Source organism: Cetorhinus maximus, chromosome 21, assembly GCF_964194155.1.
Source record: "Cetorhinus maximus chromosome 21, sCetMax3.hap1.1, whole genome shotgun sequence".
NCBI lineage: Eukaryota > Metazoa > Chordata > Chondrichthyes > Lamniformes > Cetorhinidae > Cetorhinus > Cetorhinus maximus.
This window is the reverse complement of record NC_135899.1, coordinates 31,635,960-31,662,229: the sequence shown is the minus strand read 5'-3', so window position 1 is coordinate 31,662,229 and position 26,270 is coordinate 31,635,960. Positions and strand designations below refer to the sequence as shown.

At 45.3% G+C, this 26,270-nt stretch overlaps 1 protein-coding gene across 1 annotated transcript in view; it reads right to left on the bottom strand.

The window, feature by feature from the left end:
- The window catches only part of LOC144695821 (class I histocompatibility antigen, F10 alpha chain-like), a 55,948-nt gene extending 30,331 nt beyond the window's left edge, over window positions 1-25,617 (bottom strand). The window contains exons 1-2 of the mRNA XM_078566837.1: window positions 25,433-25,617; window positions 20,061-20,321 (exon numbers count right to left, since the gene is read on the bottom strand). Coding sequence (XP_078422963.1) covers window positions 20,061-20,321; window positions 25,433-25,484 — 313 coding nt within the window. The 5' untranslated portion in view covers window positions 25,485-25,617. The remainder of the gene's footprint in view (window positions 1-20,060; window positions 20,322-25,432) is intronic.
- Between the last annotated feature and the right edge of the window lie 653 nt (window positions 25,618-26,270).

Here is a 26,270-nt window from a genome sequence, read left to right as displayed (position 1 = left end):
CTTAACTGCACATTTGACCATCCTGTCTATATCTTCCTGTAGTCCAAGACACTCAAGATCACTGTTAAGCACCTGGCCAATCTTTGTGTCACCCGCAAACTTACAAATCCTACCCCCAACAAAGTCATCTATGTTGTTTATATAAATGACGAATAATTGAGGACCCAGCACAGATCCCTGTGGTACGCCATTGGACACTGGCTCCAAGGCACTAAAGCAGCCTTCTGTCATCACCCTCTATCTTCTACAGCTAAGCCAATTTTGAAACCACCTCATCAAATTACCCTGTACCCCATGTGCCTTTGCCTTCTTTATATGTCTCCCATGTGGGACCTTGTCAAAGGCTTTGCTGAATTCCATATAAACTACATCAACTGCACTACCCTCACCTACACACCTGGTCACCTCCTCAAAAAATTCAAATTTGTTAGGCATGACCTCCCTCTGGCAAATCCATGCTGACTATCCCTGATCAAACCTTGCCTCTCCAAGTGGAGATAGAGTCTCTCCTTCAGAATTTTCTCCAATAGTTTCCCTAACACTGACGTGAGAATCACTGGCCCGTAGTTCCCTGGCTTATCTCTACAACCCTTCTTAAATAGCGGAACTACATTAGCTGTTCCTCAGTCCTCTTGCACCTCCCCTGTGGCCAGAGAGGGATTAAAAATTTGGGTCAGAGCCCCTGCGATCTCCTCCCTTGCCTTCCTCAGCAGTCTGGGACACAAATCATCTAGACCTGGAAATCTGTCCACTTTTAAGCCTGCCAAAACATCCAATACCTTGTCACTCCCTATATCAATTTGCTCAAGAACCTCGCAATCTCTCTCCCCAAGTTCCATACCTTCATCCTCATTCTCTTGGGTGAAGACAGATGTGAAGTATTCATTCAACACTTGACCGATGTCCTCTGGCTCCCCATAGATTGCCCCCTTGGTCCCTAATGGGCCCTACTCTTTCCCCGGTTATCCTCTTCCCATTGATATAATTACACCCTCCTCATTTCCTTATTGAACGCCCCCCCACTGCTCTTCTGTAGATTTCCCCACAAGTAGCTGTTGCCAGCCTACCGTGGCCATATCCTGCCTTGTTTTACTAAAATCCGCTCTCCCCCAATCCAAGACATTTTTTTGCAACTTGTCCATTTCTTTGTCCATGACGAGCTTAAATTGTACTATGTTATGTTCGCTATCACTAAAATGCTCCCCCACCATCACCTCAGCCACCTGTCCGGCTTAATTCCCCCGAATTAGGGTCAGCACTGCGCCGTCCCTTGTTGGGCCCTCTTCTTATTGACCTAAGAAGTTCTTCTGTATGCATTTCAAGAAATCCACTCCATCCAGGCCCTTAGCAATTAGTATTGGGAAAATTGAAATCACCTAATATAATTACCCTATTGTTATTGTCTTTACACACCTCCGTGAATTGTGCACATACTTGCTCCTCAATTTCCCACTGACTACCTGGGGGTCTATAATAACCTAACAATGTAGCTGCCTCTTTTTTATTCCTAAACACTACCCAGAAAGCTTCATTCAATGCCCCCTCCATGATATCCTCTCTCCTTACTGCAGTAACTGACTCCTTAACTAATAATGCAATGCCTCCCCCCTCTTTTACCCCCTCCCCTGTCTCACCTGAAGATTCTATATCCCGGAATGTTGAGCTGCCAATCCTGTCCCTCCCTCAACCATGTCTCTATGATGGCTAATATATCACAATTCCACGGCGGGCAGGCTCTCATTCGCCCGCCCTCCATCACCTTGCTGCTTCAGCACGCTGGGTGCCATATTTAAAGTCCAGCTGTGCGCGCACATCACAGTGCTTCCAGGCCACGACTACTACAGGAAAGACATGGCCCTGAAAGGCAAAAAGACTGCAGCCCCCAGGTTCAGAGATGCCATGGAGGCCCGCAAGAACGGCCTCTACACCCGCCTGGCCGCAGGATGGGTAGCAACATCACTAATCCGGCTTGGGAGGTGGTGGCAGCAGTGGTCAGCGCCAATGCCCTTCAAAAGAGGACAGCCACCCAGTGCCGCAAGAGGATGAATGATCCCCTCCATTCTGCCAGGATAAATCGCTCTTCTCATCACTCTCAACTCACAGACTCAGAAACCCATTACACATCCACAGGGCGCTCACTCATTGCCGGTTCATGGGACATCATTCACTCTCTCACACTCACCGTCATTGTCCATGGGACCACTCAGCACCCACACATGTCAGGCATACTTATCATCTTACCCGGCAGATGCCCTGCTTACACTCTCTCCATCTCCATTCATGCAGGACAAACTGGCACACAAGAGGGACAAGTCGCAGACTAGTGGAGGAATGCCTGAAATCAAGGTCCTTAGGGCTTTGAAAACAGAGCCATTCAGCTGGCCAACGAGGATCTGGACCATTCAGGATCTGACAGTGAGGTTGGCGGTGCTCTAACAAGTGAGGGTCCAACAGTGCAACATCCATCAAACAGTGCTGCGAGTAATGTGTCCTGATTCACAGGCCCTGGGTTGCACTAATTATCTCAATCTTGCTTCTGCAGACACGTATGGGAAACAGCCAATGGAGTCCATAACCCAGGGCCTCCAATAAAGCTCCGAAGAAATCTCTGAAGAGGAATCTGAAGCTATCTTCCTCAAATATCCGTCGTAGCGCTAACCCACAGTCCCCACCAGCGCAGAGACACACACCTCAGTGGGACCTAGAATAGCCTCGGGATCACAATCTTTTGAGCGCATCGCACTCTGATCCACAGCAGGTGGCAGCAGGGACCTCCCTAGCATCCGGCACTCAGAGGACTGCTGGAGACCATAAATTTGCTGAATCCAAGTCAGATGACAAGCCTCTGGACTCAGTCATGTCACAGTTGCTTTCGGCTCAGTATTACAGCAATCGATTTCTCTGTGGGCTCAGTATTACAGCGATGGATCTCTCTCTGTAGTCTCATTATCACAGTAATAGATCTCTCTTTGGGATCAGTACTACAGCGATACATCTCTCTGTGGGCTCAGTTTTACAGTAATAGATGTCTCTATGGTCTCAGTATTACAGTAATAGATCTCTCTTTGGGATCAGTATTACAGCAATACATCTCTCTCTGGGCTCAGTATAAAGGAATGGATCTCGCTGGGTGCTCAGTATTACACATAAAATATATCTCTGTGGGTTCATTATTACAGTAATAGATATATCTCTGTGGGCTCATTATTACAGAAACAGATCTCTCTGTAGCTTCAGTATTTTAGTAATGGATCTCTCTCTGTGGGCACAGCATCACAGTAATAGATCTCCCTATTGGCTAAGCATCACATCACAGTGATAGATCTCTGTGTTGCCTCAGAATTACAGTAATGGATCTCTCTCTGCGGGCTCAGCATAACATGCAATATATCTCTCTGTGGCTCACTATTGCAGTAATGTAGCTCACTGTGGGCTTGGTGTTACAATAAAAGATGTCTCTGTGGGTTCAGTATTACACTTATAGATCTCTCCCTGTGGCCTCATTATAACAGTAATAGATCTCTCTGTGGATCAGTATTATAGTAATATATCTCTCTTTGGGCTTAGTATTACAGCAATAGATCTTTCAGTGGGATCATTATCACAGTAATAGATCTCTCTGTGGGCTCAGTATTATAATAATAGATCTCTCTGTGGGTTCAATATTACAGTAATAGACCTTCCTCTGTGGCATCAGAATTACAGTAATAGATTTCTTTGAGTGCTTAATATTACAGTAATAGATCTCTCTGTGGGTTCAGTATTACAGTAATGGATCTTTCTGTGGTCTCCATATTACAGTAATAAATCTCTGTCCGTGGGCTCATTATTACAGTAATGGATTTCCCTGTGCACTCTATTACAGCAATAGATCTCTCTCTGGGCTCAGTATTATAGCAATATATATCTCTTTGGTATCAGTATTACAGCCAAACATCTCTCTGGGCTCAGTGTTACAGCAAAACATCTTCCAGTATTAAAGGAATAGATCTCTCTCTGTGGGTTCAGTATTTCAGTAATAGATCTGTCTGTGGTTTCAGTATTACAGTAATGGGTCTCTCTGTGGGCTCAATATTAAAGTATTAGATCGCTCTCTGTGGGTTTAGTATTACTGTAATGGGTGTCTGTGTGGGTTCAATATTATAGTAATAGATCTCTATTTGGGCTCAGTATTACTGTAATTGATCTCTCTGTGGGCTCAGCATCACAGTAATAGATTTCTCTGTGGGCTCAGCATCACTGTAATAAATCTCTCTGCAGACTCAGTATCACAGTAGTAGATCTCTCAATGTGGGCGTAGTATTGCAGTAATAGATCTCTCAGTGAGTTCAGTATTACAGTAATAGATCACTCTCTGTAGGTTTAGTATTACTGTAACAGGTGTCTCTGTAGGTTCAGTAGAAAAATAGTAGATCTCCCTGTCGGTTCAGTATTAGTGTAATGGATCTTTCTGTGTGCTCAGTATCACAGTAATAGATATCCCTTTGGCTCAGTATTACTGTAATAGATCTCTAAGTGGACTCAGTATTACAGTAATAACTCTCTCTTTGGAGTCAGTATTACAGTAATAGATCTCTCTGTGGGTTCAGTATTAATTTAACTGATCTCTCCGGGTTCAGTATTACAGTAATAGAGCTCTCTGTGGGCTCAGTATTAATTTAATTGATCTCTCCGGGTTCAGTATTACAGTAATAGAGCTCTCTGTGGGCTCAGTGTTACTATGATAGATCTCTCTCTGTGGACTCAGTGTTACAGTAATAGATCTCTCTTTGTGGGTTTAGTATTACTGTAATAGGTGTCTCTGTGGGCTCAGTATTACTGTCTTCTGCGTCTTAGATGACATTTTAATTTGCATTTCGATAGAGGAAGAGCACATCGTAAGGTTCAAAAAAACCCTAGACCGACTTCAGGAAAAATGCATCAAAACAAAAAAGCACAAATGTTGCTTCACGGCGTCATTTGTAACATACCTGGTTCAACAAATAGATGATGAAGATATCCACCCAATGCAGGAGAAGGTTGTGGGCTTTTGTAAGCAAAGACTAGGTAACAAGAAAGGACTTAGAACACTCATTGCGATTGTTGTGAATTATTCTAAGCTCATCCCCGAGTTAGCTAATACAATGCTAGCAGATAGATGGAAGTTCCCCTCCATGTCACTCCCAAATCCTGGAACTCCCTCCCTAACAGCACTATGTGTGTACCTACACCGCATGGACTGCAGGGGTTCAAGGAGGCAGCTCACCACCACCTTCTCAAGGGCAACTAGGGAGGGCAATAAATGCTGGCCCAGCCAGCAAGGCCCACATCCCATGAATGAATTGAAAAAAAAGAAAAATTCACTCCACTGTATCAACAGCTCAAAGATGAAATAGTTTGGGAATAGTCTGTGGAATATCAGAAAGCATTTGAAGAAGTGAAGGAAGTTCTGACTACTGATGCTGTGATCCCAATAAACAATAGGTTTTAGCATGTAGTCCCTGACCCCAATGGTGCGATGTTATCTCAACTAATGGAAGATGGTGTAGAGAGGCCTTAACATCTGCTTCATGTATGTAATGAAGTCAGAGCAAATTACTCACAAGTTGAGAAGGGGGAGTTAGCGATCAAATATGGGGCTACAAAGCTCCACAAATAGCTGTAGGCTGGGAAATTCAAATTGCTAACCAATCACCAAGCCCTTATGACCATAGTTAGTTCAAAGAAGGGAATATTATCCCTAGCAGCAGTATGGCTTCGGAAATGGATGTTGATTTTGATGGCCTATCAGAATGATTTTAAATATCTTAAGTCAGCAGGTCATGCAAATGCAGAAGTTCTTTCAAGATTTCCAAAGAAGACTGACTAATTCTTAGTCAGTGATTTACTGAGTTGGCAAAGGTGTAGAACATACTCTGGGTGGGGACTTCAATGTCCATCATCAAGAGTGGCTCAGTAGCATCACTGCAGACCGAGTTGGCCGAGACATAGCTGCTAGACTGGGTCTGCGGCAGGTGGTGAGGGATCCAACAAGAGGGAAAAATGCACTTGATGTCATCCTCACCAACTGCCTGCCACAGATGCTTCTGTTCATGACAGTATCAGTAGGAGTGACCAGCCCAAGATCCTTGTGGGGACGAGGTCCTACCTTCACATTGCACATGCCCTTCATCGTGTTGTGTAGCACTACCACCGTGCTAAATGGGATAGATTTCGAACATATCTAGCAATTCAAGACTGGGCATCCATGAGGCACTGTGAGCCATCAGCAGCAGCGGAATTGTACTCAGACACAATCTGTAACCTCATGGCCCTGCATATCCCCCACTCTACAATTACCATCAAATCAGGAGATCAACCCTGGTTTAATTGAGAGTGCAGGAGGGCATGCCAGGAGCAGCACCAGGCATACCTAAAAATGAGGTGTCAACATGGTGAAGCTACACATTGGACTACTTGTGTGCCAAACAGCATAAGCAGCAAGTGATAGACATACCTAAGCAATTCCACAGCCAACAGATCAGATCTAAGCTCTGCAGATTTGCCACGTTCAGTCATAAATGGTGGTGGACAATTAAACAACTCACTGGAGGAGGAGACTCCACAAATATCCCCATCCTCAATTATGGGGAAGCCCAGCACATCAGTGCAAAAGATAAGGCTGAAGTATTTGCTACAATATTCAGCCAGAAGTGCCAAGTGGATGATCCACCTCAGCCTCCTCCGGAGGTCCCCAGCATCACAAATGCCAGTCTTCAGCCAATTCAATTCTCTCCACATGATGTCAAAAATCAGCTGAAGGCACTGGATATTGCAAAGGCTGTGGACCCTGATAATATTCTGGCAATAGTACTGAAGACTTGTGCTCCAGAACTTGCCGCACCCCTAGCCAAGCTGTTCCAGTACAGCTACAACACAGGCATCCACTCAGCAATGTGAAAATTTACCCAAGTATGTCCTTTATACAAAAAGCAGGACAAATCCAATGCGGCCAATTACCGCCCCATCAGCCTACTCTCCATCATCAGTAAAGTGATGGAAGAAGACATCAACAGTGCTATCAAGTGGCATTTGCTTAGCAATAACCTGCTTACTGATGCCCAGTTTGGGTTCCGCAAGGGCCACTCAACTCCTAAGCACATTACAGCCTTGGTTCAAACATGGATAAAAGAGCTAAACTCCCGAGGTGAGGTGAGAGTGACTGCCCTTGACATCAAGGCAGCTTTGCCCGAGTGTGGCATCAAGGAGCCCGAGCAAAACTGGAGCCAGTGGGAATTGGGAAAAAGCTCCCTGCTGCTTGGAGTCATACCTAGCACAAAGGAAGATAGCTGTGGTAGTTGGAGGTCAATCATATCAGTCCCAGGACATCACTGCAGGAGTTCCTCAGGGTAGTGTCCTAGGCCCAACCATCTTTAGCTGCTTCAGCAATGACCTTCCTTGTATCATAAGATCAGAAAAGGCAATATTTGCTGATGATTGTACAATGTTCAACACCACTGATGACTCCTCAGATACTGAAGCAGTCCATGTCCAAATTCAGTAAGACCTTGAAAATATCCAGGCTTGGGCTGACAAGTGGCAAGTGCCACACAAGTGCCAGGCTGTGACCATCTCCAACAAGGGAGAATCTAACCATCGCCCCTTGACATTCAATGGCATTACCATCGCTGAATCCCCTGCTATCAACATCCTGGGGGTTACCATTCACCAGAAAGTGAACTGGACTAGCCATATAAATACAGTGGCTACAAGAGCAGATCAGAGGTTAAGAATCCTGTGGTGAGTAATTCACCTCCTGACTCCCCAGAGCCTGTCCACCATCTACAAGGCACAGATCAGGAGTGTGATGGAATACTCTCCACTTGCCTAGATGAGTGCAGCTCCAACAACACTCAGGAAGCTTGACACCATCCAGGACAAAGCAGTTCCTGCACTGCAGGAACTCACCAAACCTCCTTAGGCAGCACCGTCCGAACCCACAACCACTACCATCTAAAAGGACAAGGGCAGAAGACACATCGGTATACCACCACCTGGAAGTTTCCCTCCAAGCCACTCACCATCCTGACTTGGAAATAAATCGCCGTTCCTTCACTGTTGCTGGGTCAAAATCATAGAACTCCTTTCCTAACTGCACTATGGGTGTACCTACACCACATGGACTGCAGCAGTTGAAGAAGGCAGCTCATCACCAGCTTCTCAAGGGCAATTAGGGATGGGCAATAAATGCTGGCATAGCCAGCGATGCCCATATCCCATGAATGAATAAAACAAAAACTTGTGAGGCTTTACGTACACAAATGACAGAGAAATTAATGAAGAAACTTGCAAGAATGTGATACTTAGTGGGTGCTCAGTTATGTCATGAATGCCAGGTCTAAACATTATGATAATGAGAAACAAAGGAGAATTTCACTCCGAGTGTAAATCAAGCCTGTCTCCTCCGGGTTAAGTGTCATTATTCAGCCAAGGTTTAGAAAGATGTTGTTAGAGGTCTTCTTGAAGACTATACAGGAATAGTCCATGCGAAAGCAGTAGCATGTAATTATTTTTGATGTTTGGAAGTAGATAGGGATATTGAAAGATTGCTGAAAAGTTGTGAAGAGTGTCTCAGAATGAGGAATGATCCATCCAAAGTTCCTTTCATTCCATGATTAAACACAAGAAAATCATGGGAATGAGTATAAGCTGATTTGTCTGAAGTGGAAAGACCATTTTGCTTTGGTCGATTGCTATAGCAAGTGGATAAATGCTGAGTTGAGGTTTTGAGAAGTTGGTTTCAATCTATGGGTTGCCAGAGGTGTTGGTGTCAGACAATGGCCCATAGTTTACGTCAGAAGAGTTTGAAATATTTCTGAATCAAACACAATCCAGTACTACCATATCGCCCAGCATCAATCGGTTTTGCAGATGGTGGTGTTCCCGTGCATCTGCTGCCCTCATCGTTCTAGGTGGTCAAGGACGCGGGTTAGGAAGCTGCTGTTAAAGGACCCTTAACATTGATTTGAAGAATTCCATGGAAATAATGCAAGCCACGGAAAGTGCTGCGAAAGACTCGGAGGATTTGCACCATTTACAACATGGCGCTGCTCTTGATGTGGGGTGGGAACCCACCACCGAGCATGGCACGAAAACCAGAGGCACAACAACGAAGCGAGAGGCAATGTCCACTGTTAGAAACACAAAAAAGGCCTAGCAGAAACCCTTCAGCAGCGACCCCAAGGTTAATTTGTTGTAGATGTGAGGGTGACCGCGTACCAGACACCTGCAGATTCAAGGAGGCAGAATGCCATTACTGCCACAAGAAAGGTCACGTAATAAAGCAATGCAGGGCAAAGTCAAAACAGCTCATAAAGCAGCAAACCAACATGACTGAATTGAATAATGCACAGAACCTGAAGTTGCCGATACCGACATCTAATCCCTGTATAACGTCACTGCTGTAAAAACCAAACCTATCACTGTCACAATACAAGTTAATGGGAAGCCACTACTAATGAAGGTAGATATGGGATCCTCAATCATAGTGGTAGGAAAACACACATTTAGACACCTAAGTGAAGGTACCCAGCCACTGAATCTGGAGTGAACGACGGCTCAATTGAAGACATGCCGTGGAGAATCCATACAGGTAAGGGGCACCGCCACAGTACCTGTGTCTTATAGGCAACAGACAGCCCAGCTTCCAGTGATCATAGTGACAGATGAAGGACCGAGTCTTCTGGGCTGGGACTGGTTACAAAAAATCAAGCTTAACTGGTCTGAAATATTCCACTTGAGACCAGGAGGAGTTCCTGAACTGCTAAGGAAATGTAGCAATGTATTTTGTGACGACTTAGGGAAGTTAAAAGGCTTGCAAGCTAAATTATATGTGGATCCTCAGGCGACACCACATTTCTTCAAGGTCAGACCTGTGCCTTATACACGGAAGGAGGAGGTAGATGTGGAACTGTGCTGGTTAGAAAAGCTGGGCATCATCCAACCTGTCCAATTCTCGGAATGGGCAGCACCCATAATTCCAGTGGTTAAACCTGATCAAATATATGCATTTGTGGGGACTATAAATTGACAATAAACAAGGCGGCCAAACTAGATAAATATCTTATCTCGAGGATAGATGCAAAGCTAGTTGGAGGCAAATCTTATACAAAACTGGACATGAGCCAAAAATGCCAACAGCTAGAGCTGGATAGCACGTCTAGAAGGTATGTAACCATCAACATGTACAAGGGTCTGTATCAACATACTTGCCTACTCTTTGGAGTATCGTCTGCATGTGCAATCTTCCAAAGGACAATGGAGCATCTTTGGCAAGGACTTCCCTGAGTAATAGTATACCTAGATGATGTTCTGATCACAGGGTCAACTGAGACCGAACGCTTGACCAACCTGGAAGAGATGCTAAGAAGATTCTTGGAAGCTGGTGTGAAATTAAAGAAAGAGAAATGTACATTCCAAACACCAGAAGTTACTTACCTGGGTCACAGGGTGGATGCCATGGGTTTGCATCCGTATAAGAGAAAGTTTGGGCAATAAAAGATGCGCCCTCTCCGTCCAGTGTAACCAATCTCAAGTCTTTTCTAGGCATGATCAAGTATTATAGCTGCTTCTTGCCAAACTTATCGACAGTGTTGGCACAATCACACTTGTTAAAAAAGAACCATCGTTGGTGGTGGAATTCACAACAGGAAAGAGCCTTTGTGAAAGTTAAGAAGTTTTTACATTCATCATGTTTATTGGTACACTGCAACTCATCAAAATAATTGGTATTAACCTGTGATGTGTCTCCTTATGGTGTGAGAGCTGTGTTATCACATAGGATGGAAGATGGATCAGAAAGGCCAATTAGCTATGACTCCAGAACCCTCTCTGCAGCCAAGAAGGGTTATTCCCAACTACAAAAGGAAGGTTTATCAGTGGTATTTAGAGTGAAGAAATTCTACCAGTACCTGCATGGACGACATTTCACTATTGTGTCGGACCATAAATCGTTAATGAGTTTATTCAGTGAGGATAAGGCCATTCCGCCAATAACATCAGCAAGAATTCAATGTTGGGCTTTGACATTATCTGTGTATGTTTATCCTGGCTTGCGTATTGCAAATGTGGGTGCACTCAGTCGTCTCCCATTACCAGATAGCATTGTACATGCTCCAGTGCCACAGGAAGCTGTGCTTTTACTGAATTTCTTGGATTCTTCACCTGTATGCAAAGCAAATTAGAAATTGCATGAACAGGGATCCAATTTTGTCAAAAGTTAGAGACCTTGTATTGCAAGAGTGGTCAAATTCACCAGTACCTGAAGAGATGAGTATCCGAAGAGATGACATCATTCCATGCCCGAAAAACAGAGTTAAATTGTCAAGATGGAATCTTGTTGTGGGGATCAAGCATTGTTGTTCCTTCAAAAGGAAGAGAACCACTCTTGACAGAGCTGGTTAAGAAGGCATAAGGGATATTTGCCTTTATTAGCTGAGGTATAGAATAAAAGAGCAGGAAGGTTATGCTGGAACTGTATAAAACGCTGGTTAGGCCACAACTGGAGTACTGTGTGCAGTTCTGGTCACCACATTATAGGAAGGATGTGATTGCACTGGAGAGGAAGCAGAGGAGATTTACCAGGATGCTGCCTGGGCTGGAGGGTCTGCGCTATGAGGAAAGATTGGATAGGCTGTGGTTGTTTTCCTTGGAGCAATGAAGGTTGAGAGGGGATCTGGTAGAGGTGTATAAGATTATGAGGGGCATAGATAGGGTGGATAGGAAGGCACTTTTTCCATTAGTAGAGGGGTTAATAACCAGAGGATTTAGATTTAAGGTAAGAGGTAGAAGGCTAAGAAGGGAGTTGAGGAGAAATTTTTTCACCCAGAGTGTGGTGGGAGTCTGAAACTCACTGCCTGAAAGGGTGTTTGAATCAGAAACTCTCATAACGTTTAAGAAGTATTTAGATAGTCACTTGTGTAGCCATAGCCTCCAGGGCTATGGGCCAAGCGCTGGAAAATGGGATTGGTGTAGTCAGATCTTTGTTGACCGGTGCAGACACGATGGGCTGAATGGCCTCCTTCTGTGCTGTAGATGTCTATGAGACTGACACTATGAGCTTCACAGTGCACATTCAGGCATATTGAAGATGAAAATGTTTGCATGAAGCTATGTCTGGCGACCAGGCATTGACAGTGACTTTGAAAGCATGGTCAAGCACTGTCTCCATTGTCAGCAACAACAGAAGTTGCCTCTTTCAGCTCCACTGCATCCGTGGCAGTCGACCCTGGGTTAGACTACATATAGACTATGTAGGTCCATTTTTAGGTACCACATTTTTATTGATCGTAGATGCGCATTCTAAATGGATGGATGTGTATGAAGTCCGATCACTGACATCGAGCACAGCTGTCAAAAAGCAGCATGAATGTTTTAGCATACAAGGCCTATCAGAAGTCATCATTTCAGTTAATGGTACAGTCTTTACCAATACAGAGTTTCAGAGGTTCATGAGTTTAAATGGAATGAGACATATTAAAACAGTTCCATACCAGTCCTCATCAAATAGTTTAGCTGAAAGAGCTGTGCAAACTTTCAAATCTGGAATGAAGAGGTTATAGAAGTTACTCTCAAAACTTGACTTTCCTGTTTTCCTCTCAACTATTGTACAATAGGTTCTAAGGGTACTAAGGGTTCAACACCATCTGAAGAAACACCACCTACGTACAAGTTAAGTCTAGTGTTTCCAAACTTAGAGGGAAAGGTAGAGAAGAATCAGAGTATTCAAAAATTGAATCACGATATTCATAGCAAGGCTCACAGATTCACTGTAGGAGACACAGTTTTCATGCGGAGTTTTGCAAGTGGACCTTGTTGGGTTCCTGGTACAATTGTCTCAGAATCTGCTCCCTTGTCCTTCCAGGTGGAAGTGGAAGGACAAATTGTTTGAAAACATGTGGATCATCTTTGGAATAGAGAGACATTCAAGCAACCAGCTATTCCGCCTGTGATTAACATCAAGCCATTAATCCCTGAGGTGACAGATTGACCTAGAGTTGTCTATAGAGTTGCCAAACCCCGAACTGCCACTTTCTAACGATATTTTTTTTTTTATTCGTTCATGGGACATGGGTGTCGCTGGCTAGGCCAGCATTCATTACCCATCCTTAATTTTCCTTGTTCAGAGGGCATTTTAGAGTCAATCACATTGCTGTGGGCCTGGAGTCATGTGTAGACCAGACCCATGGTTGTCATCAGACTTTTTAATTCCAGATTTTTATTGAATTCAAGTTCTACTATCTGCCCTGGCAGGGTTTAAACCCACATCCCCTGAGCATTACTCTGGGTCTCTGTCCAATGCTAGTCCAGTGACAATACCACTCTGCCACCACATCTCCCAGGTGTTGCAGTTCCTGATCATGTCGATCCAGTGAAAGAACCTCACGTGGTAGAGCTATGCCGCTTTAACCGAATAAGGAAACCACCTCAGAGGCTTAATCTTTAATCAGCTGAGTTGTATATATGTATATGTTATAAGATATTCAAATTTTCTCTGTAAAATGAAACTGAAAGAAAAACTAAAGGGAGAGGAAGTGTAGTAATTGAAGGTATAGCCTTCCATACTGCCTATCAGGGATTACGTGATTGTTCTTGGAGGCTCCGACTAATGAGCCCTAAACACAGGTAATCCGGGGAGGGGCTTCTTGTCTAGGACCTGGTTCAAGCATGTAGCATCTGAAAAGCTCTCTGTAATAAAGTTAATTGTTTCAAGTTGAAACCTGTCCAGTACATCAAGTCATAACAAATACTCTTGCCACCCTGCCTGTGATGTTATGACCTGTTTGAAATAAAGGCAATGCAGAGCACTGGCACAGCAATGAAAGAATCAGGACTGCTGCCAGGGTAGCAGGCACAGACCTGCACAATGTGCTGCCTGTGGTTACAAACCAGCTGAACATTCAAGAGAGTGAAATCGCTATAGATTGATGAATATTCCAGGATTCTGATGAAGAGAGGCAGAGACATGTGGGTGAACTCAATGACACCTTGCACCGTAGAAAATGGGTAAAGTTTAGTGAGTCTCTTGTCCTCACTCTACCATTGCAGTGTAACCTTGTTGACCTTCATGACATAGTGCTTGACTGCAAACTGAGAAACTCTTAGGTCACAGGCCATAGCCTGAAAGAAGCCCGTAGCATAAAAGTTGATTGGCGCAGTGAGCTAGACAACCCCAGGTTGTGCTGTTCAGGCCCTGCTTCAAGGCTGGAGTTGTGACTGTAGCAGGTGGCTTTGCTCTGTGATAAGTCTCCTTTGGTAAAGCAAAGATGCCCCATACGTTGCTGAGGTAGTAGTAGTGCTCCCCGAGTACCTGTTTGGATATGGCATTCTGCGCTGCACCCTCAACCTTCCCCTTCTCCCAACTGCTTATCCTCTCTCCTGTTTTCTTGGCTGTTCCCCTTCTTCGGCACCAAAAACAGCCTGCATAGACCAAGCAGGACTGCAGTAGAATGATGTTTGAAGGCAGCAAAAAACAGTGCAGCGCCAGAAAAGCTTGTTCTGATGAAAAGTCTTTGACTAGAAATGTGAACCTTTTCTCTCTCCACAGATGCTGCCGGTCCTGCTGAGGATCACCAGCATTTTCTGTTCTTGTATCAGTGAAAGCTTGCTTGCAGACATCAAGAATGAAGTCCAAAAATATAGGGCAGAAAATGCCTAGAAGTTAACCTGCAGTCTGAAATGAGAAACCGTTAACTAACCCGTAAATGCTGCACCATCCCCATAAATAAGCATTGAGGGACCCTTCTTGTCTAATAGCACCAGGAGTTATATGATGAGTCAAGCTCCACAGGAAGTCAATATAAGAACAGGGTTCAACAACAAGCGCAGGACCCTTATTGCAATACTTGAATCATTGTTTTACTTATTTCCCACGTGCATCCTCGATGCTATGCAGATGCCCAAGTCAATATGATGGTACAATTCCAGTGTGCAATTAACCTGCCCACCATAATAGATCCCAAGGTATTGGTTTTACACCTGTATAATGGGTGTGGCCAGGGTGGTCCAAGTACTGTACAATGTCACAGACTGCAGTATAACTATGGCTGGATACCTATCTGGAACTCAATAAACGGGAATCAGTGAGAGATAAAAAGAGAAAATGCTTAAAATACGCAGCAGATCAGCTAGCATTCAGGGAGAGAGGAAGAGTTTTAGTTTGATGGCCTTTCATCAGGCTGTAACAGGTTTTAAGCAAGTGAAAGGGAGGAGGGTAGGAAAGGAACAAAAGAGAAGATCAATGATAGGTTGGAAGACAGGAGAGGTTAAGCGACAAAAGAGTTGGTGTTGCTGTGCCAAAGGGAGTGGTATTAGGACAAATAAGGAAACAAAAGATGTGTTTGTGAAAGATACACAGAACAGGCCCAACCAGTCTATGCTGGTGTTTATATTCCACTTGAGCCTCCGCCCATCTTTCTTCATCTAAATTTGCCTTCGTAATCATCTATTTCCTTCTCCATCATATGATTGTCTAGCTTTTCCTTAAATGCATCTATGTTATTCACTTCAACCACTCCCTGTGATAGCGAGCACCACATTCTCTCCACTCTTTTGGTGAAGAGGTTTCTTCTGAATTCCCTATAGCATTTCTAGGTGACTATCTTGATGGCCTCTAATTATGCTCTTCTCCATCAAAGGAAACCTTCTCCCTGTATCCACTCTATCAAAACCTTTCTCAATTTTAAAGACCTCTATTAGGTCATCCTTCAGCCTTCTTCTTCCAACAAAGAGACACAACCTGTCAATCCTTTCCTGATGTGTATATACATGAATTTCTGGTATCATCCTTGCAAATCTTCTCTACACCCCCTCCAACACCTCTTTATCCTTTTTATAAAATGGCAACCAGAACTGCACACAATTCTCTAAGTGTGGTCGAACCAAGGTTTGTTACAGGTGTAGCATAACTTCCCTCATTTTCAATTTGATCTCTGTAGAAATAAAGCATAGTGAATAAGGTCAGAGAATGTGGAGTCAGGGGACAAGTGGGAGCTGGATTGCTAGCTTGCTGGCTTCAAGGCAGAAAGCAGAGAGCAGGAATAAAGATAAAAACAAAATACTGCGGATGCCGGAAATCTGAAATAAAAACAGAAAATGCTGGAAAAATCTGGTCTGGCAGCATCTGTGGAGAGAGAAACAGAGTTGACGTTTTGAGGATTGCATTTTTATGGCCTTGCTCATTTGTGGCGCAACTTTTAGCGATTGACGCAATTGTACTCTGAGGTCTCTTTGTTCCTCTACCCCATGTGGACTCACAGCTTTCAAGTAATAAGTGACAACTGCCAAAATGTACCATCTCACATTTATCTGTATTGAACTTCATTTGTGAATTATTTGCCCATTGTGCACATTTATTAATGTCCTCCTGTAAGTTTGTTGCAGTCCTCAGTATTAACTGTCATTACCCCTTCCCACCCCACACCACCACTCCACCAGTGTCATCTGCACATTTAAGAATTGCATTTTTGACTCCAAAATCCAAACCATGAATGTAAATTGTGAACAGCAATGGTCCCAGCACTGATCCTTGATGAACACCACCTTCTGTAGGGTAATTATATTAGGTGATTTCAACTTTCCCAACATTAATTGGGATAGACATAGTGTTAAGGGCTTGGATGGAGTGGATTTCTTGAAATGTGTACAGGAGAACTTTTCAGGTCAATATGTAGAGGGTCCAACAAGGGACGGTGCAGTGCTGGACCTAATTCTGGGGAATGAAGCTGGACAGGTGGCGGTGGGCGAGCATTTTAGCGATAGCGACCACAACATGATACAGTTTGTTATAGACAAAGAAATCGACAAGTTGCAAAAAAATGTTTTGGATTGGGGGAGAGTGGATTTTAGTAAAATAAGGCAGGATCTGGCCAAGGTAGACTGGGAACAGTTACTTGTGGGGAAATCTACAGAGGAACAGCGGGGGGTGTTCAAAAAGGAAATGGGGAGGGTACAGGCTCAACATGTTCCCTCTAGGGTGATAGGAAGGAGTAACAAGCCCAGAGAACCATGGATGACCAGAGATATTCAGGTTACGGTGAGAAAGAAAAGAGAGGCTTTTAGCAGGTACAAGGGAAGCAAATCAGCAGAGGCATTAGTGGAGTACAGACAGTGCAGGGTGGAGCTTAAGAAATCAATTAGGAGAGCAAAGAGGGGATATGAGAAAGCTCTGGCTGGCAAAAGTAGGGAAAATCCCAAGATATTCTATAAGTATATCAATGGGAAGAGGATAACCAGGGAAAGAGTAGGGCCCATGAGGGACCAAGGGGGCAATCTATGGGTGGAGCCAGAGGACACCGCTAGAGTGTTGAATGAATACTTCACATCTGTCTTCACCCAAGAGAATGAGGATGAAAGTATGGAGCTCGGGGAGAGAGACTGTGAGGTTCTTAAGCAAATTGATATAGGGATTGACAAGGTATTAGAGGTGTTGGCAGGCTTAAAAGTGGACAAATCTCCAGGTCTGGATGATTTGTGTCCCAGACTGCTGAGGGAGGCAAGGGAGGAGATCGTAGGGGCACTGACCCAAATTTTTAATACTTCTCTGGCCACGGTGGAGGTGTCAGAGGACTGGAGAACAGCTAAGGTAGTTCCGCTATTTAAGAAAGGTTATAGAGATAAGCCAGGGAACTACAGGCCAGTGATTCTCACGTCATTGGTAGGGAAATTATTGAAGAAGTTCAGAAGGAGAGAATCTATCTCCACATGGAGAGGCAAGGTTTGATCAGGGATAGTCAGCATGGCTTTGTCAGAAGGAGGTCATGCCTAACAATTTTGAGTGAATTTTTTGAGGAGGTGACCAGGTGTGTAGATGAGGGTAGTGCAGTTGATGTAGTTTATATGGATTTCAGCAAAGCCTTTGACAAGGTCCCACATGGGAGACTTATAAAGAAGGCAAAGGCACATGGAATACAGGGTGATTTGATAAGGTGGATTCAAAATTGGCTTAGTTGTAGGAGGCAGAGGGTGATGACAGAAGGATGCTTTAGTGACTGGAAGCCAGTGTCCAGTGGCAAACCACAGGGATCTGTGCTCAGTCCCCTATTATTTGTCATTTATATAAACAACATAGATGACTATGTGGGGGGTAGGATTAGTAAGTTTGCGGATGACACAAAGATCGGCCGGGTGGTTAACAGTGAGGTTGAGTGTCTTGGGCTACAGGAAGATATTGACGGGATGGTCAAATGGGCAGATAAGAGGCAGATGGAATTTAACCCTGAAAAGTGTGAGGTGATACACTTTGGAAGGAGTAATTTGACAAGGAAGTATTCAATGAACAGCATGGCACTAGGAAGTCCTGAGGAACAAAGGAACCTTGGTGTCTGTGTCCATAGATCTCTGAAGGCAGAGGGGCATGTTAGTGGGGTGGTGAAAAAGGCATATGAGACATTTGCCTTATCAATTGAGGCATAGATTACAAAAGTAGGGAGGTCATGTTGGAGTTGTATAGAACCTTGGTGAGGTCACAGCTGGAGTACTGTGTGCAGTTCTGGTCGCCACTTTATAGGAAGGATGTGATTGCACTGGAGGGGGTGCAGAGGAGATTCACCAGGATGTTGCCTGGGATGAAACATTTAAGTTATGAAGAGAGGTTTGATAGACTTGGGTTGTTTTCGTTGGAGCAGAGAAGACTGAGGGGCGACCTGATCAAGGTGTACAAGATTATGAGGGGCATGGACAGGGTGGATAGGGAGCAGCTGTTCCCCTTAGTTGAAGGGTCAGTCACGACGGGCATTAGTTCAAGGTGAGGGGCAGGAGGTTTAGGGGGGATGCGAGGAAAAACCTTTTTACCCAGAGCGTGGTGATGGTCTGGAATGCGCTGCCTGGGAGGGTGGTGGAGGCAGGTTGCCTCACATCCTTTAAAAAGTACCTGGATGAGCACTTGGCACGTCATAACATTCAAGGCTATGGGTCAAGTGCTGGTAAATGGGATTAGGTAGGTAGGTCAGGTGTTTCTCACGTTTGGTGCAGACTCGATGGGCCGAAGGGCCTCTTCTGCGCTGAGTGATTCTGTGATTCTGCCTCTCTCAGTAAGCACCCTTTATTCCTGCTCTGAAGAAGAGTCGTGTGGACTCAAAACATCAACCCTGTTTCTCTCTCCACAGATGCTGCCAGACCTGCTGATTTTTCCAGCATTTTCTGTTTTTATTTCAGATTTCCAGCATCCGCAGTATTTTGTTTTTATCTTTATTCCTGCTCTCTGCTTTCTGCCTTGAAGCCAGCCAGCTAGCAATCCAGCTCCCACTTGTCCCCTGACTCCACATTCTCTGACATTATTCATTAATCTATTACAAGGCACCTTATCAAACGCCTTTTGAAAATCCAGATCAACTGAATCATCAGTGTCTACTCTCTTTGTTACCTTCTCAAACTGACCAATAAGGTTGGTCAAGCAAGGTTTGCCTTTGGAAATCCATGCTGACTATTCATTATTATGCTTCCCAATTCTAGAGATTCTTCTATTTTCTCTCCTTCAGTAAGGGTTCCAAAACTTTTCACAGCACTGACATAAAGCTACAGGGGATTTGAATGGAAGAATGATGAACAGCTCCTGCCTGAAAGCAAGGACAAGAGGAAAATGCAAACAAAAATGAAACTTGTGAAGAATAAAGAAATAAAGTGGGGACAGGTATTAGAGTCTAAAATTGTTGACTTCAGCATGGATTCAGAAGGCTATAAAAAGCATAATCGAAAGGTGAGGTGCTGTTTGTTAAGCTTATGTTGAACTTCACTGGAACACTGTAGCAGGCCAAGGTCAGAAGGGTCAGAGTGGGAGCAAGGTGGAGAATTAACAATGACAGCGACAGGAAGCTCAGGGTTACACTTCTCAACAGAACAGAGGTGGCCTGAAAAGTGGCCTCCCAATCTGTGTTTGGTCTCCCCAGTGTACAGAAGAACACATTGTGAGTAGTGGATAAAGTGTACTAAATTGAAAGAAGCACACATAATTCACTGTATAACGTGGAAAGAGTATTTGAGGCCTTGGATGGTGAGGAGGCAGGAGGCAATAGGTCAGCTGGGAGACTGTGCATCGCTGTTCTTACCGGATGTCTGGTTTGTCCCCTTCATGACCATATTCAGATTTTCCTTTGCAATGGTATGATGTTTATTCCCTTGATTTGTGAGATATTCCCAGTACTCCTCATCAAAAGAGTCCGTCATCCACTGATGTAAGGAAACCGTCTGGCCGGTGTCACTGCCAAAATAGGTCACTGGAATGTCATTGACTTTTGTTACACCAAAATATTCAGGTAATTCACTAGTGCCAAAGGTTGCCAGAAACACTGTAGTAATGGAATTACTGTCTGTAAAACAAACAATTAAAGGATGCGTTAATAGACATTTACAAACGCGGCCACCTCATCAAGTGAAACCCATCCACATAGTGAGATTCTCTAAATAATCCCCCAAATTATATCAATGACAGGAATTGTGAAATAAAGCCAGTTAGCACAATCACTCTACGAAATATCAACCATGGGCTGAATTTTTTAGTCTGTGGCGGTAGGCAGGAGCCTGACCCGAAAGTGCATCGATTGCCGACTCCAGCTCCCACCTTCCCAAATTCTGCATAATACGCTATGTGTCCAGTTAGTAGCAACTGAGCAGGTTGGAGGCCAACAATGTTACTGAAGGATGGGCTGCTCACCCAATGGGCAACTGTGGGTGGGAAGTCAGGGCACCCACCTGGCAGGCCACGACCCAGGAGGACACCGCCACTCATTTGAAGGGACCTCTGACAAGGGGCTGTGGCAGGTGTACCAGGAGTATTCATTTGCCTGATGGAAGAAGACTTTTGTGCTGAATCTAATAATCTGGGAACATTGCCAAAGGTGAGTGAGGTTTTTCTGTTTTTCCTGAACGTTTTCAATGAAGGGAAGATCTCTTTAGCAAGGAAGAGGAAGCCTTGGAATACATTTGTAGCATGACCCTGATGAACGAAGGGAAAAATGGAGCATCTGGCTGTTTTCTCTCTGCCTCTCCATAGGCCGAATGAAGGGAGGCAGGTGATGGGGAGGGAACTAGAGTGGACCCAAGGTTCAACGGCTACTCCCTGCGAGCCCTCCACCAGGCTGTAAGTGATAGGCAGAAGGGGGGTGGTGGGGTGGTACTTATGCCAGCCGATAGAAAGCAAAGACTTCCCAGCCTGAATGGAGGTTGCAGTGGAGGTCAGCAACCTTGGGGTTGTCCCACAAACCGGGATGCAGTGCCGAAAATGCCTCAATGACCTCTTAAGATCTGCAAGGGTGAGTGAGGGTCCATTATGGAGAGCTACATACTCAAAAGGTTTTGGGGCAGGCACCTTTTGGGCATTGCCTTGCGTATGGCCCATAAGTGTGAGGCAACATGATGCGCAAATGTTACTGCACATAGCCTCGAGGCCTATGATATGAGGGGGTGTTGGTGGGGGTGGGTGGTGGGCGCAATGCTCACTGGTTATTGGGCGCTAATCATTGTGCAGATTTTGTAGTCTGTGGAATTCTCATAGGCCATATGTATGAAAGAATGAATGCACAGGAGATTAGAAACCATGTCATGCTTTAATGCAGGATAAAGAGGGTGCACAGTGTCAGGGAGAGGAGCAAGGCAGGAGGCGCTGTGGCAAACCTGGCCATCCTCACACCCATCGAGGAGGAGGTGCTGGAGTTGCTGCAAATGAGTGGAGCCATTCCATTGGCAGAGGCGAGATCAGAGGAAGGAGTCGGGGTGGTGAGATTGCCAGGGGCATTATTTACATTTGAAGGAGAGCGCTGTTAAGAGGGCTAAGGAGAGGCAGCATGATGCCTGGTATGCTGTTATGAATGAGGCATTGATGGTTCGTGATTTTGAAGCTCTCATGTACTGGGGAGGAAAGATGACTGCATGCTGGAACTTCTGAAATGCAAACAAACAGTAACATCTCACATTGCTTGCAGTGCTGCCAATATGGATACTTGCCTCTGCACGCTCAACTCAAAGGTAGAAGATGGCCATAACCTTCCCTATTTTTGTCTCTTGCTTGGGTGCACCATCAACTGCTGCTGTCCTAAGCCCTTAGGATCCCACATGAATCTCTGAGGAGGAGGAGGAAGCCTCCGAGGGTGCAGCGTCACATCCTTGCTTTGCACCCAGCGCCAGCACAGATACCAGCACCTTGGAGGTCATGTGCACTTGGCAAGTAAGGGAAACACAAACTGGTGAGGGCCAGACTATCACAATCGCATGTGCTGCTGCCGGAGACTGAGCTGGATCAGTCACAGGAGTGCTGGAGTAGAGCCAGATTCGGAGTCCCAGTCGGATATCGAGCCTCTGGAGTTGTTCATAAGGCAGCAGATGATGAGCGTCCAGCGTGTGTGTGGAGACGTGGCAGAGATAAGAGAGGGGTTGCGCATTCTGGGATGGACTTTGGAGTCATCCATCCAGGCCATGAGTGCTGTAATCAACCACTCAACAGAACGTATGATTTCCTCCATTAACAGACTGGAGACAGGCTCTGAGGGGAAAACCCAGCAGATTACTGAAGCAATCGTGGTCATGCATTCTGACTTATACTTCATCACCTTGTCTCTAAGCTCAGGAGCCCAGAGCCATGGCGACAGGGGGATGGTGAGCCTGGAGTCACATCCAGCTCCTGGCCCCTCACAGAAAAAGCAGAGAGGGCCAAATGGGCCACATGTCAGAGGATGAACAGCAGCTGATGCCATCTAGGGGGCACCTCTCAGGATGCTTCTGATGTGGACAGTCTCTCCTCTGCCCCTCTGCCATTGGCACAGATACTTTTCTTTGCCATGTCAACCGACGGGCCTCCTGCCACTGTGCAGGAGAAACCCACCAAGCCAGATCCCACACGGGTTCAGGCGAATAGAGGACAGCCCTCAAAGTCATAGCAGTCATGGGGGCATAAGGGTCAGTAGCCTGTCTCCATCGCCGCTGCCAATGGAGGGGGAGGCGCGGCTGTGAGCACCACACTGCAACACCCGGGGAAGAGAATCAAGAAAACCCACAATAGTCATGCTTGGGTGCACATGGGTGAATTTATAAGTTGTATTATTTGCTAATGATACTGAGGTTCTGTGTAGATAAATTATGTATTGTTTGAACATCCTCGAGAAAATCACCGGTTTAATTAACTTGTGTAAAAATGCAGTGAGGTGGTTTTCATGGACGATCTTATTTAAATGTGTCATCATGTGCAACCACATGACTGAGATGGTTTAGATGTTTGTGATTGTTTTTTTGTGAGGCAGGAGGGAGAAGAAGGAAGCGCTGGCCAATATGATGAAATGTTTTAATGGACTGAAATATTGGAATCCTTGCAAGACTAAAGCCTCCCTTGTTTCATGCCCACCCAGGCGCTCTCTGGCATGACCTTGCACATATGGCTGTAGTGGTTCACTCTCCTCTTCCTCTATCTCCTCATCCGAGGAATGGATTGTCTCATGTGGCTCGTCCTCTGATAGGGGATCCCCTCTCTAAAGTGACAGGTTGTGCAGTGCACAGCAAACACTATGAAAGACACTCTCGATGTGTCTACTGAGGAGATCCACCTGATTGGTCAAGGCATCTGACTCTCATTTTGAGCAGACCAATGGTGGACCTGGTCATGCCTTGGCTCTCATTGCTCAGTGCTCAGCTTCAGCCCTAGCACCTCGAAAAAGTATCATGAGCCAAAAGTATCAAAGGGTACCCTTTGGCACCCAGCAGGCATCCTTGCAATGTATCAGGTCCACAAAACATGCCTGGCACCTGGGAGTGCCTGAGGATGTAGGAATTGTGGCTGCTCCCTGGATATCTTTCACAAACCTGGATTATACACTGCTGGTGGTTGCAGACTATCTGGACTTTGATGGGCCCCTGGCCGTCCTGCTGGTGTCTTGATGGTGACATGGGTGCAGTCGATGTCACCTTGCACCTTTGGAAAACCTGCCTAGGCCGTAAAGCCTCTGGCACTTTCCATCAGACCATAATGATAAGTGGTGAAGGCAACGAATTGCTCTGCATGATGAAACATGGCACCTGTAAAGACCTTAATACAGTGGTGTTCTGCAGGCTGGGTTATGCCACTCAGATCTCCGCAGGCAGACTGAAATTACCCTGATGCGAAAAGATTTAGAACTCTGTGACTTTCAATGACACAGGCATTGGATGCACCTCCTCCCCACCACCCCCCTGCACCCTCCCTCCCCCACCCAACACAGCTGGATGTGATCTCTGGGGCCAGCATGTTACACAGAGATGCCACAGTGTCTCTTGAAAGGTGAAGTCCCCTCAGGCATTGCCTCTCAGTCATCTGCAGGTATGTCATGCACACCCTGTACACACAGTTGGCAGGATATGGCCTCCGCTCATGCCTCTGTACCTGCTGCGGCCTGCCTTCAGCAGACCCTTGCTCCTCAGCAGCTTGACCTCCTGTGGATCCTGCTCGTCTGGCCTCCACCTCCTCCCTCCCTTTCTCCTCCTCTTTGTCCTCTCCTTCTCCATGGAAGAGGTATCTCCAACAGAATAAAAAATGCCCAATTGGACTAAGCAGCAATGCTGCTGTGATAATATTTCACCGTATCTACCAGATTGAAGACAGTGTATTTCCCTGATACTGTCCAAGGAATCCTGCACTTCAAAGATCTGCCAGTTAAAAGCCATTTCAAAATGTTGGGTTCCCAACTTTGGAGCCCATAGTATTATTGCCAACTGACATGATGATGTTTAGTTTGTGACGCTATGTCACCATGCCAGATATTACCCTTCCAAGGGACTTAAATAGTTCCATATTTGGAGTGTAAAATTCAGCCGCACATCTCAAAAAGCAGCTGAAACGGTACTGAAGACAGTGAATCATTACACAATGACAAGAGCTTGGGAGGCACCAGAAAGTCCCTTATGGAAAAGAAGCTGCTTATTCATTACATATAATTCATCCAGATCAAACATGAAACAGACACCTGCAACTGGGCCTCAGAAACCCACAGCTCATTTTGAGCAAGGAAGTGAGAGACAGAAAAAGGTGTTTGTGTCTTCAATCCCAGTAAAACTGCAGAGAGACAAAGACAGGCAGAGAAAGAGAAAAAGAGAGAGACAAGAGAGGGAGACAGGGGGAGACACAGAGAAAGAAAAAAGCAGACAGAAAGAGGGGCAGAGACTGAGAGAAAGAGACAAATTAAACCCAGGGAGAGAGTGTGAGACAGAAAGAAAGAGAGAGATCTACAGCAGACCGACAGAGGGGAGAAACAAGGAGAAACATCAAAATACACACACACACACACACACACACGGAGTGAAACAGACACAAAGGCCAGTTCTCTTCTGTTAGTGCAATATTGTGACACATATTCCCCACAGACACTGACATTCTCATTCCCAGTAAAAATTTCCTCCGCAGACCCTGAGCTGGGGAAGTAAGGGTGACGAGTGAGAATAGAGGGCTGAATTCTGTACTTACCGGGAGAGACCCAGGAAATACACAGGGAGATGGAGAAAGGGATCAGCAACATTCTGGGAATCCACTGTCCCTGTTCCAATCAGGGACTGGGAATGAAACACTCTGAGGGGTAACAACTACTGGCTACAGATGGGAAAAATAAAATAAACAAAAAGTCTATCTTGACTCCGTTTTACTGTTTATCTTGAAATACGATTATTTTCTGAACTCAAACCACAAAACCGGAGGATGATGATTGGTGAGTCTCAGAAAAATGCCCAATAAAGAAATAATCAGTCGTCTGTCACCAGTTACCAGGAAGATCAAATTCAAACAGCTTGAGTTCCAGGCTGGCATTTAAGAGTTATTTTAAACAGACCTCGTCCAACAGCTCCAGTGTAAAGAGAGCAGACCCTGGGGTCCTGGGCTCCCCCCTCACAGTAAACACATTGGGCAGAATTTTCTGCCTGTCGGGCAGGCAGGCTCCACCCAATCCCCGCCGGAGAAGCGGGCTGCGCCGCCACTTTACGTGGGCAGGCCAATTAAGACCCGCCCAGTGTGACGTCCGGCGGGAGGAAGTGTTATGCGCTCCCTGTGAGGGCAGGGGGGGATTCCCCAAAAGCTAGAGTGCGCTCTTTCACGCATGCGCACGAAAGAGCTCACATCTCCCTGAGGCTAAGTGCAGCCTCAGGGAGATCGAGCTTCCACTTTGAAAAATATTAAAAATAGAAAAAAAAAATCCCTAACATGTCCCCCTCATGTGACAATATCACATGAGATGGGACAGGTTCATAATTTACACTATAACTTTATTAAACTTTTTAAAATGCTGCATGAAACCTCATCCTGCCACTGGATG